We start from the raw sequence: 12702 nt of genomic DNA on the forward strand, positions 1-12702 counted from the left end.
GGGACTGAAACACTGCAGAACTACAACAAGTCTTCATCCTTCCTCTTCACACCGTGGGAGTGAGGAAGTCAGCTTTTGTGGCAGATTGAGCTCATCAGGTTGCTCAATAAGTTATTTTTTCTAAAAGATTATTTTTCACATGACTCACTGAAAGCCTTTTTCCTTTGTTTTATTTTGTAGTACATGCTACGTTAATTATAATAATGACATTGAAAAATAGAAATATGAGCTTCACGTATTGACACATAAAGTTCAGATGAACAGTAGTTATAACATTCAGAAATAAAAAAAGAGGGTGTTTCATTACCAGTTACTTCTGTTGTTACAAAGGAGTATGATTTGAGACCATCAGTACAGATAGCCAGTGTTTTATTAGACACATATGCAAGAATAGATTATATTAGATTAGATTAGAATAGAAGAGATTAGATTAGATTAGATTATATTCAACTCTATTGTCATTGTGCAACAGAGTACAACGAAATGCAGTTTGCGTCTAACCAGAAGTGCAAAAAGGCAGAAAAGTGCAATGTGAAATACAAAGCATAGACAGGACAATAAATATATTGCAGTGTTATAAGAGCAGAATAAATATGGCTATGTAATATGAACAATGTATGAACAACATGTACAGATATGTGCAATGTAGTAGCAGTGACATTACACAGTGAATATGCAAGAATAGTGCATTCAGAACAGGAAAAATTGTCTTTTGTGGTAACAGACACAACTGTTTTAGCTTTAAAATAGAGGATTATCATTTTATAACTTATTATTTATATTATTTGAGGTGTTCCACGTCAAAGAATAAATATTCAATAAATGGACAAAAAACTATTCTGGACTGATGAAGACATTTTGTTGCAGAGAGCTGTGTGTGGCTACAGTTGCTATGACGATCCTGTAGAAGGACTTGCTGACCAAACCCGGCCCTATTTACTTGTAGTTCTGAGCTTTTCCTCAGCTCTCTGGCAGGGCCGGATTGGGACTCATTTTCAGCCCTGGATTTTCATGCCTTTACTTCACGAATGACTATATTAAAAAAATTTAATCAAAACCTTGTTATATAAGTCTGCAATAGCGCCCTGTCCTCTACATCCTTGTAATTCGGTGTATTTTGTAAAATATCACTATTTCCTAGTGTTGCCTCACAATGTAGATTTATTAGAAAAGTTATCATCTTAACAACAACCCAATGATGTTGAACAATATCAGAATCTGTTTCTGTGCAAATAAGTAATCACAAATTAAATAAAGAACAAGATACATTGTATTGCACTTTCTAATGACACCATAATCTATTTTTTCCTTTGAATATTTCATACAACTTTCATAATGGGTCACAAGTAATATTTGGTCATAAAAAGTGACTATATTGTAGCTAATCTGATCATGTTGGCTTGTTCACACACTGTGATACAACAGCTTACAGTAGATGTGCCATCCACACTGACAGCAGCTATCCCTAATGCACACTACTGGCTCTGCTTCTGACACTAAATCACATTTTATAAATTGCCATAATTCTCAGCACAAATCTCTCCTTTCAAAGCTTTCTGATCAAGTCAAGTCAGTGTCATTATGGTAGTGCTGAATCATCTGGCATCATTAATTATCCCAGGGCATTTTTCATATAGAGCAGGTCAACACCACACTCTTATTAATTCTTATAATACTCAGTCAATGATCAACCCTACCTGCCCAAACTGGAGTTCTGCTGCTTGGTAACCTTACTGGCTCTTCATTGTCACTGTTAGCAGCAAACTGGACTAGTAGGCCTACTAGCTGCTGCTGCGGAGCTACAAGAACAAGTTTGATTCATAAAGATAAACGCTGGTTTGCAGGCACTTCTCCTAACTAACTTAGCTTACCCGTCTCAACGTCTTCATTTGGCGTTTTGCTAAAAATAGAAAAAGGTCATCTGGCCGCGTCACTTTCTAGAGCTCTACTTTTTAAATTGACGCTTTTTCAGTGCCGTTTTGCGCTTTCTATTACCCGTTTAAAACAGCTTCTTTTTGCTCACGGTGGCATCCTCCAACAAGCACCAGTGACTTGTGTACGATGACGGTTTGTTTTTGTTTTTAGCAAGGTGCTGCCGTCGGAGGACTCCGAACATAAATAGGTCATCATTAACCAGGCTACACTCTGCGAGTGGGCTGCATGAAAGAGAACGGTGGGCTGCAAAAAAAAATAACTGTAAATACAAAAAGTGGGCTGCGAGTGCAGGCAGCATAGGAACAGCATCCATAATATTAAACTATGATTTCAACCCAGTGCCATACCTGAACACCGGCCCTCACAACCAAACAACCAGACCGGCCCACCGGGAATTCTCCCGGTGCTCCCGATTAGCCAATCCGGGCCTGCTCTCTGGTCATGATGACATCCCACCACTTCTCTCTGGTACCACAGAGTTCTTGTTGATCTGTCAACAGTCTTTGTAACAGGGGCAGGAACCAAATGCAGATAGTTCAGGCAGACAGGAAGAGTTCAGGGATTCATTTGCCAAAAGAAAATACATGCACTGACTGGCATTGATAGCAAGTCTGAACAGTAATAACTGAGGATCCACAGGTGATCAGGAATGGGGCAGGTACGAGGTACAGGCAAGATGAGTTTACAGGTTCAGGTGGCTAGAAAGTAAGAGCACGAAGCAACACTGACAATCCGGTGGGGAATGAGTATCTGACTGGGACAGGTGGGACAGTCTGAGACTTACAGTCTATGGTCTGAAGACATCTGGTGGATGGATGGAGAATGGCAATGCAGGGGTCTGGGGAAGTGAGAAGTGGCCGGAGACAGGGACCTACACATGTATCTGAACACAAATGATAGAAAAAGTGATAACAATTCATACTCTCTGCTTCCTTATCGCCTGAAATATCTAGTTATGATAGTTCTTCTGTAGAAAATATTTGTTTGCATACAAAGTAAACACCATTTGAGCTTTAGTGTGTAACCTTTTTATATTAATGCAATGTCTGTTACATTCAAGCCATTACCGAATAAGCTGATACAAAGCTAACTAAGCCTAGCATCACGGTGGCCTAATGGTTAGCACTGTAGCCGGGTGCCGTGGTTTCCCCCAGCACTAAAATCATGTTCCCCTCCCTCTCTACCAAGCTGATGTGTGGTGAGTGTCTGGCGTCGTAAGGCTCCGTGCATTGGTGGTGCTAGAGAGTAGTCCCCCCCTAACCGCTATATAAATGTAATAAATTATTATAATTCTTATTGTCAGATTTACAAGTTGATTTATATATTTGAGTTAACTTATTAAAATGTATTTACAATATATATGCACTTAACTATTTACGTATTTGTGTTTAAACATTCAGTACTTATTTACATCAGCAGTTAAGAATCTGCCTCTGTGGATTTGCTCACATTTACCTGAGTCTAAGTTCTGATTGCGTCTGATTGGTCAGTTCAGCTACATGTGATTAAGTAAAACAAGGAAGTGTTGTCGTTGTGGAGCTGATGAAGTGTGAAGAACAGTAAAGTGCTGCATAACAGAGTTATTCAGCCGTTACTTCTTATTTAGAGTGATACAACCACCATATATCGAACCCTCAGGTTACATTATTATCAGCTCCACAAAACTCTCTCTCTGTATTTCTCAGTATGGATATATATGTTCAGGAGATTGTGTTGTCTGGTGACTTTCGCGAACAGAAGCTCGAGTGAAGATAATGACCTCTTGTGAAGAGTCCAACATGTTTTATTAATCCTCCGTGTCCTCCTTGGCAACAAGTAACTGCGCAGAGGAGGGGTGGGGGTGGTGCACGATCACAGAAGGCTTGTATCATGTGGATGCAACGACAGTGTTGTTGTCATTACTAAGAATTTCTCACGGGTGAGACAGAAACGACGCACTATAGCTTTAAGGGGAAGAAAAATAATGACAAAATGGAAAGGTGGCTAAAAAACGTTTTTGTTTGTGTTATCGTCCATAAAGAAACATGAGAAAACATATGTCCTTGTTGCACTGCGGGCAGAAAGAAGTATTTCATGTTAAGAAAGATATATATTGAAATGTCCATCTTGTGGTCATCTCGTCAATCTTTTACAAACAATATTATTAAATATGTACAGGCCTGGACAAAGTTGTGATCCACCACAGTTGATATTGAAGAAACTTGCTGAAGTGTAAAGTAGTGAAGATATGTAATATTTTCTTTAGGGAGGATTGACCTGCATCACTAACAGCCTAACACCAGGGTAGATAATCCAAAATGATTCCCTTTCTGAAACAAAATTCATACTCAAAGACATGTCAGGTCTGCTGGAGCTGCTCCCCCACTGACCCGACACCGGATAAGCGGACGAAGATGGATGGATGGAGACATGTCAGGTCATAGTTAATTATTTAAAGCATTGGGACTTTTATTTGCACACAACTGACATAAATACCAAATCACACACAAACAGCTGTGTGAGTTCAGCACACACGTATATGAACATGTTAATAACTGCAGGATGGGAAGATTAAAAGTGTCTCTCCATTGAACTGTAAGCAGTGAATAGAACATTAAGGCACATGGAATTGTACAGGAATGTATTTTCTGTCTTTTAACAACAGCACTCATTTTTTCTTCACTTGAGCGTAGAGATCCTCTGGGACGACAGCAGTCTGTGTTCGTCTGTTTGCTGTCTGGGACACTTTGACCTGTGCATACAGCGTGTCCTGCTGCTGTCCTCTGTCCTGCTCCGAGGACGAGGACGGTTCAGGTCTCCGCCTGGAGAAGTCGATCTCTCCATAATGGATGTCTTCTTCTTCTTGTGTTTTTCTTGCTGGCTCTTTAACAGTCAGCTCTTCAGCTGTTTGACTCTGTAATAAAAAATAAAAAAAAACAGAAAGTGTTGTGAGGTGAACCTCAATAATTCACAACACACCGTGCAGTATTGTACGGGGAGGTTTAGTGTGTTCTCACCTGAGTCTGTTGTGCAGTTGGATGTGTCGACTTTAAACGCCTGGAGGACATTCGATTAATCATACTGTGTTTTAGGTTCAATATACATTAACTGAGTCAAGACATTTGTCTTTAAATTTGTGATACTTACCAAACACAGACAGCCAGGCAGAGGAGTATGACGATCCCAATGATTCCTCCAAGAATTGGCCCCAATTGAGAGCTAACTTCGCCTCAAGACAGGACAAAAAAACCAACGTCAGTGACTAAAAGATGTACAACATCAACAACAAAAGATGTAAAACATGTAACAATATTAATGCAGCATTGTGGAGGTTCCACTTTTTGTATTTACCTTCAATATCAAGACGGATTGTTGATGTTTCATTACCAAGATCATTGGTGGCAACACAGTAATACACTCTTCCATCTGTCACATTGAAGCTGTAAAACTTCCCTTCAGCTACACTGACGGCTCCATCTTTGCTGTTCTTGAACCAGCTGAAGCTGGCGGGAGGCTTGGCTCTGCTGGAGCAGGTCAGGTTCACCCAGCTACCTGCTGACACCAAACCTGATGGACTGATGGACACTGAGGTGTCCTTGGGAGCATCTGAGGAAAATGTGAGATTAACTTTATTCATTAAAATCAGCACATGATGTGCTGACAGGATCCAACAACAAACACTGGTTGTCTTACATGAAACATTGAGAGTCTTTCTCTCCTCTGCTGTCTTGACTTCTCTTCCTTCATTCACAGGATATGTGGCAGAACAGTTGATGGTGAATCCATCATGTGTGTCTGACAGAGTGATGGTCTTCTGGATTTTAGTTGTGAAGGTCCGATCTGTGTTCTCCTCTATGTTGTTGGGAGGGTCTTGTTGGAGATTCCAGGTGAGTTTAGGAGGGGAGTGTGGACAGGGAGTGGAAGCTGAGCAGCTTATAGTGACAGACTCCTTCTCCTTCAGATCACCTGAGATCTCAATTCTGGGCCTCGGGGGGGAATCTGGGATTTAAAATCAATACAGATGTTACACTAAAAAAATACAGCAACAAGACAATTCTTCAGCCATGCCAGGAGCTCAGTGGGGCTGCAATAAGCAAAATGCAGTAGTATGCTAACATGTCACAATGACACTGATAACATGCTGATATTTATGTTTACCATGTTCACAATCTTAATTTACTTCATACTTTTATGCAAAATATTGTATTTTTTATTCCACTATTTTTTAGTGGTCACTACTTATTCTTTCATGTTTTGTTAAAAACCATATTCATTACTAAATTACATTAGTTGTTTGTAATAATCAGCTTCAGTATGCCGTGTACAAAGATAACTAAGGATGTTAAGTTTCTGTATGGGAGGGGCGTTCATTAGAACTGTTCAGCGCTGAAGCGATGCAAAGGCTCATGGGAAAAAAGATATGTTCTGAATGGTTTCTGTCCCAGTGAAAGTGTGTTTTAATAATGTTCTGTTATTGTTTTTGGTGTGCATTTATGTTATCTGGGTTTTATTTTTGTATGGTTGATTTAGTGTTCATGTTTATCTACATTTAGGCTATGTTTAGACGGAAACGATCTGAAGAGAAAACGCAAAAGCAGCATTGCATTCTCACTTTTTATTCCGCGTTTAGACGAGCGTGTTGGGGGGGAAATCTGCCTGCATATGTTGATGTAAAGTGTGTGAAATTCAATGTAGTATGCACACCAGGCGGCTAGGTGGTAGTGTGAAGCGCTGCCACACAACACCACCAAGTCTGCGCGCCTGCGTAGAACCTTCCTTCTACTTCTCTCCCTCTCCTCCTCCTCTCTCCCTCTCCTCTCCCTAGTAGCGCGAAACCAAAACATGGCGAAGCGAACAACAAAGCTGACAATTTAGTCTGGACAGACGAGGAGGTGGAGTTACTGCTCCAAACAACCTTAGATTAGAAAGCCACAAAGGCACAACAGGTGGTGGACTGGGAGTCCTGCCAGTCAAAATATATAGACATGGAGGATTAATAAAAACATGATGGGCTCTTCAGAAGAGGTAATCATCTTTGCTTGATTTATTTTTGATTCCAGTTTCTGAACATAGAAATCCAGAGAGAGTTGTGTGGAGCTGATAGTCTTAATTAGCTTTGTATCAACTCATTTGGCAACAGCTTGAATGTAACGGACGTTCATTAATATAAACAAGTTATGCACTAAAGCTTTAACTTAACATGCTTATTTTAGACAACAATACTCCAAAAAAATAATGTATGTTTACTAATGATTTTTAGTGATGACTACTAATGTAAACTTGATTTGTCTACTGCTTTAACTTACTGCTCTTACAACTTGACCTGTTAAGGTTCACCTTGTGTAAAAACTAAGAGGTTTAAGGCACATGTGTCAAACTTAAGGCCCGGGTGCCAAATCCGGCCAATTGCAAATCTTGATCCGGCCCGCATTTCAATTTAGGTTCACAGCAAATTTTGGCCCGACTAGTTGTGCACCACACCAAAAAAATCAAGAAACGCGCCGTGCAGAATTTGACAGATTTGCCGACTTTGAGACTCAGAATTCCCCACAGAAGCAGAGAGTTTTTTAATATTCAGGCTGTGAAACAGGTTGTTGTGAGTTGGCTGGGTGGTAGCTGCTTTTAAAAATGTAATGTTTGTTTTTCATGACTTGCTAAATTCTACGATTGCTAAGAAACCTTTTTGCTGACTTTTTTAGGGTTTTATGTAGACCAAACTGTATGGGAGAAAGCTATATGGGACATGCAATAATACAAAGTTAATTGACTTTTTATTGCTAAATAAAAGCATGTCAATAAACTCAACATGTCTGGCCCTTATTGTGATCGTCAAGTGAAATTGAGTTTGACACCCCTGGTTTAAGGCAATGGGTTTCCATGCAATTCTTTTAGTAAAGGCAACTAATTTGGGATAACAATGTAGTTACTCTACATATTGAGATTTTGCATACACACATGTGATAAGAGTATATATCTTGTATATTTTTTGGCTTGGGATCTCTTATTAAAAGTAGTGTTTGTTTGGGGTGTCTTGTCATGTTTCTGATGTTTGAGTTGTTCCACCAAAAGGTGATTTCCCCTCTCAACTTCTCACATGGTTTCATTTCAATAATTGTTTGAAGCAAAACTCTCCAATATTTCACAATAAAATAAAGATGAACGAAAAGTCAAAAATATGAACACAGATTTGTGTCGCATTAATTATTTTTTTCCTAATTTGCTCTCCCATTAATCATCACAACCCCTTAGATTTATCTTTTGACCCTTTGTAAGGGGTAACATAAAAAGTCAACTTGAATGTAATGTTTCCCATCACTGATGGTAAATAGTCCAAATAGCACGGCAAACACATGAAACTTCCCCTTTTCAAGTGTTAAATGCAAAGTTGGGTTTACAGGCAACTTTCTCATGGGACTACTATTAATAGTGCACTCATATGTATGTATATTTCATATTTCATGCAAACCAATGACTCCGATCACAGACTGGTTTCTGATACTGTTGATCATCCTACTGCAGATATCAGTGGTGGAAGAAGTAGTCAGATCCTTTACTAATATAATAATAAAAGTACTAATACCACACTGTAAAAATACTCTGTTAGAAGTAAAAGCCCTACATTGAAAATGTTACTAAGTAAAAGTATGTAAGTATCATCAGGAAAATGTCCTTAAAGTATTAGAAGTCAAAGTACTCAGTTCTGTCAATCAACCAAGTGTTTAATCGGCTAATCATTTCAGATGGACTGGTATGCCTGTATCTTGTTGGGTAGTTTAAGTTATAATAAAACATCATATTTAATAAACTAAATAATTTTTGTTTGCAGAAATCTTAATTTGTAAAGTAACTAAAGCTGTCAGATGAATGTAGTGGAGTAAAAAGTACAATATTTCTCTCTGAAATGTAGCGGAGTAGAAGTAGAAAGTGGCATGAAAAGAAAAGACTCAAGTAGAGTACAAGTATCTCAACATTTGGACTGAAGTACAGTACTTGAATAAATGTACTTAGGTACATTCCACCACTGGCAGATATTTACATTCACTTTGAAGGTCAGGTTCACTGTGTTTGCTGTTTACATCAAAACTGCAACTGATTTCACTTTTTCTTCTATAACAATCATAATATATACTGACGGATAAAAAACAAAACTCTTTTACCTTGAACTGTTATTTGAAGAGGATCACAAACAGCTGTTGCCAGAAATGGCCTGTTCTCAATTCTGAAGTAGTATGTGTCTGTGTAACTTGTGATTAAACTGGAAAACAAGGTGGTGCAGTTTTTCTGTCTCAGGTCTCCGGTAATATTCATTGGATAGATATTATTCACCATGCTACTGTTGAAAATCACATTATTTGTTTTGTCACTAAAATGTATATCAGTTTTAATCCACACTCCGAAGATTTTTCTTGTGCTGATGAATTCCGTGTCTGGTTTAGCACTAAAGTTACATGGGATTAACAGACAAGATCCATTCAGTGCTTCCATGTTCTTTGGTGCAGTAATGAATAGGGATGTATCTTTAGAACAAGCAGCCAGAGCACCTGTGAAACAGATGAACAAATTGTGGAGCAAAATCTGCTATGAAAAACAAAAAATGTCAGTATAAAACATTTCACTTTGCAGTCAGGACATGAACAGTTGGAAAAAGAAACATCTGCAAATAAAAGTGACTGAACAAACTCACTTGAAAGAAAGAAGACACTCAGTAATGCGTTGGCGGTCACAGTTTTCACAGACTGGACTGCCATGACACTCCTCAGCTGGATTTACAAACACAATAATGCAGTATCTTTTATGAAGCATTCAACACGATCTGTACAACCACAATTTAAGTAAATTGTTAAAGTTAAGTAACTGAGCGTCACAAGTCCGTAAACTGCAAATGAGTAAAACTCTCTGGGTTAGATGAGAAGTAAAACCAGCAAATAATGTTGTCTTCTTACCAAAGAAGCCCACATCAAAAAGAGAACGGCAATCAGATCCTTTGGTTGGCAGTTCCTACGTGAAAATGGTTAAGTGCATGAATTTTAACAGTTTAACCAACTTCCCTTTTTAGCTGTCGTAATTCAAAACCAAGTCGACTTCCTATGATTTAAGAACACAGTGCAAGTGCAGTTGGCTTTTATATCAGAGAAACTGAAGAAGTTCTCAGTGAGTCTATATGCTCTACAATCTTTATATGTTGCACAAATCCCAATAATAATGATGATAATAGTAATTCATGATATTTCAACAGATGTAAACATAAATGAACTACCACAGTGTTGTTGCTGACTTGTGTACAGTGACTGTGACTTGACTGATCACATTGGTCTTTATCACTGTTGCTCTGGAGGACTAGACTGATGAGAGAACCTCAGATGCTTTTATTTGTCTTATTACAACATTATCATTAAATAAATTACATCATGTGTTGTTGGAAAATATATTTTGTACAAAGCCAACATTGTGCTGGATGTACACATTCATGTAACAGTCACCAACAAAAAACACATGAACAGGTGCCACAGATCATTGTTGAAGCTGTGTCTGTTTTTATGTTTTACAGAGGGGTAAATACAGGAATCCATGGGAAACAGTGGAAAAAGGCTTCCCAAACGGTCTTTGCAAAAAATTTAATTTTGAACGTCAAACACTTAATTTTCTGCATTCTGGTGAAGTTTTTGGCTACATTTTGTGCCTTTTCTGCATCAATTTATGGAGCAAATGTCTATTTCTGTAAAGGAAATTATAATCTAAACATTTTGGGGGGGGGGGTGAGGAAGGGTTACACTGGCCAATTTTGATTATTGGGGAGGTTTTAACCCCTTTCCCCTTTAAATTACGCCTATGATGGGCAGCTACTCTTGACAACAGGTTTTAAGCTGGCTGATGAAGAATGCCAAGCTTAAAACACATTGAGATCTAACACTCTGGTTCATCCAGCCAGATAAATCTTGTTATTTAAACAGTTTCAGCACATGGGAGAAGTTAATGTTCAGGACTTTCTGCCAGAAAGGGTCTATTTTAACGCTAACCATAACCTAACCAAAGTAACTTTGTTGCATAAACAAGATTTCTGGTAACAAACGTGGTTCATTTAACCTAAACCATGACCCTTTTCTTAACCTAATCAAGTAATGTTTCAATCACAACATTGATCACGTGTTTTAAACTGTGACCGATTCACAATGTGCATCTGTCGCATTATCTGGGAGAAAATTCATTTTCCCTTGAAACGTAATTGAGAATGCAGTTTAGCTGTAACCAGCTTAGCTAAACCAGTGATTGCCACAATGTGTACGTCCTTTTTTTATTACTGACTGACATGAATATGTTGTATGTCGAGATTTTTCTTTACAGAACAATAAATAGTCTATATGTTTGAAACACAAGTTAAATAATTTAGGTGAGGGAACATTAAGGGTCCAACAGCATTTTAGAAAATGAGCTGAACCATAAACGTCTCCACCATTGCCAACAGTGCAGTCTCATGGTCAAATTATGTATAACCACTTAGTTTGGTCAACAACCACCATCATATCCAACATAGTCTATATCCACGACGTTCCACTTCTGGGATTGCTCCGTTGGATTTCACTCATTTAGGCCGTGTATTCGTTGCCTTTGGCTTTCTTTGTGTTGACATTTCAAACTGCGGTGGATTTCTGAGGACTATGGTTAACTGCTCCTCAGATCTCTGCAGGGTAAATCCAGACAGCTAGCTAGACTATCTGTCCAATCGGAGTTTTCTGTTGCACGACTAAAACAACTTTTGAACGTACACATGTTCCACCAAAACAAGTTCCTTCCTGAGGCTATTTTGCAGAGGTGTCGTTACTCTGTACGGCGCTTAGCACCGCCCAAGACGATTGTTTTGGGTTTAAAGAAATGCCAATAAACCTCCTCCGCAGCGCTGTGGAGGAAGGTCTGGCAATGTGAGACTATATCCATCATCACCCATGAGTCCTGACACACTGTTTTTCTGTATCTCTGTGGCATTTAATATGAACATAGAAATTCAAAAAGTGAAACACAAAAACAAGCCAGTCCTCAGGGTGTTTCTGCCTGAATCATAACTAAACAAAAGAGAATTGTAGTGATTGTAGCAGAAATCAGGCCCGGATTGGCTAATTGGGAGCACCGGGAATTTCCCGGTGGGCCGGTCTGTTTTTTTGGCCGCGAGGGCCGTTGTTGTCATGGCACTGGGTTGAAATATGGATGCTGTCCCTAGGCTGCCTGCACTTACAGCAGCCCCACTTTTTTTTTTTTTTTTTCCCCTTTCCTCTTTTTTTTTTTTTTTATATATTTTCTCGGGGTGGGTGTTTTTTTTTTATTTTTTTTTTTTTTTTCTCCCCCCCCCCCCCCCCCCCCAACAAAACAAAAAACTTTTATTTTTTTTTTTTACCCAAATCCTTTTTTTTTTTTTTTTTTTTTTTTTCAAAACGCCCCTCCCTACAATTTTATTTTTTTTTTTTTTTTTTTTTCTCCCCCCCCCCCCCCCCCCCCCCCCCCAACACCCTTGCTCAAAATAAAAAAGTCTGATAAAAATGGATAACAGGGAAGCAAAGCGCGGCACTGAAAAGGCCAAAAAAAGAAGAAAGCTTTGGAAATCAAATGTTGTAAACTGAGCACATTTTTCCTCAAAAAAACAAATGGACGCGAGGGCGCGGGGTAAGTAAGCTAACGTTAAGGTAGTTAAGTGCAGTGCAAGATGTTAGCGACTGTGCAAAACAACGTTGTCTGCAAACCACCGTTCATGTATCAAACTTTTTCTTGTAGCTCTTCAGCAGCAGCCGCCTCTAGTCC

At 38.9% G+C, this 12702-nt stretch overlaps 1 protein-coding gene across 1 annotated transcript; it reads right to left on the reverse strand.

Annotated features, from left to right (window-relative positions):
- Positions 1-4358: 4358 nt before the first annotated feature.
- LOC120552018 (vascular cell adhesion protein 1-like) lies at positions 4359-9937 on the reverse strand. The gene is made up of 8 exons (XM_039789633.1): positions 9858-9937; positions 9599-9674; positions 9072-9455; positions 5608-5913; positions 5266-5520; positions 5062-5143; positions 4932-4971; positions 4359-4828 (listed from the first exon to the last, which is right to left on the reverse strand). Exons 1-8 carry the CDS (start codon positions 9870-9872, stop codon positions 4583-4585), a joined length of 1404 nt encoding a protein of 467 aa, XP_039645567.1. The 5' UTR covers positions 9873-9937; the 3' UTR covers positions 4359-4582.
- Positions 9938-12702: the final 2765 nt, after the last annotated feature.

The sequence above is a fragment of the Perca fluviatilis genome, chromosome 22, assembly GCF_010015445.1.
Source record: "Perca fluviatilis chromosome 22, GENO_Pfluv_1.0, whole genome shotgun sequence".
NCBI classification, from domain to species: domain Eukaryota; kingdom Metazoa; phylum Chordata; class Actinopteri; order Perciformes; family Percidae; genus Perca; species Perca fluviatilis.

What these genes read in the sequence shown, in the direction of transcription:
- LOC120552018 (XM_039789633.1), bottom strand. An exon ending in TCTTCAAATAACAGTTCAAG is followed by an intron (nt 5,914 to 9,071) that starts GTAAAAGAGTTT and finishes TTTAAATCCCAG; the next exon opens with ATTCCCCCCCGAGGCCCAGA. An exon ending in AATCCGTCTTGATATTGAAG is followed by an intron (nt 5,144 to 5,265) that starts GTAAATACAAAA and finishes TCCTGTCTTGAG; the next exon opens with GCGAAGTTAGCTCTCAATTG.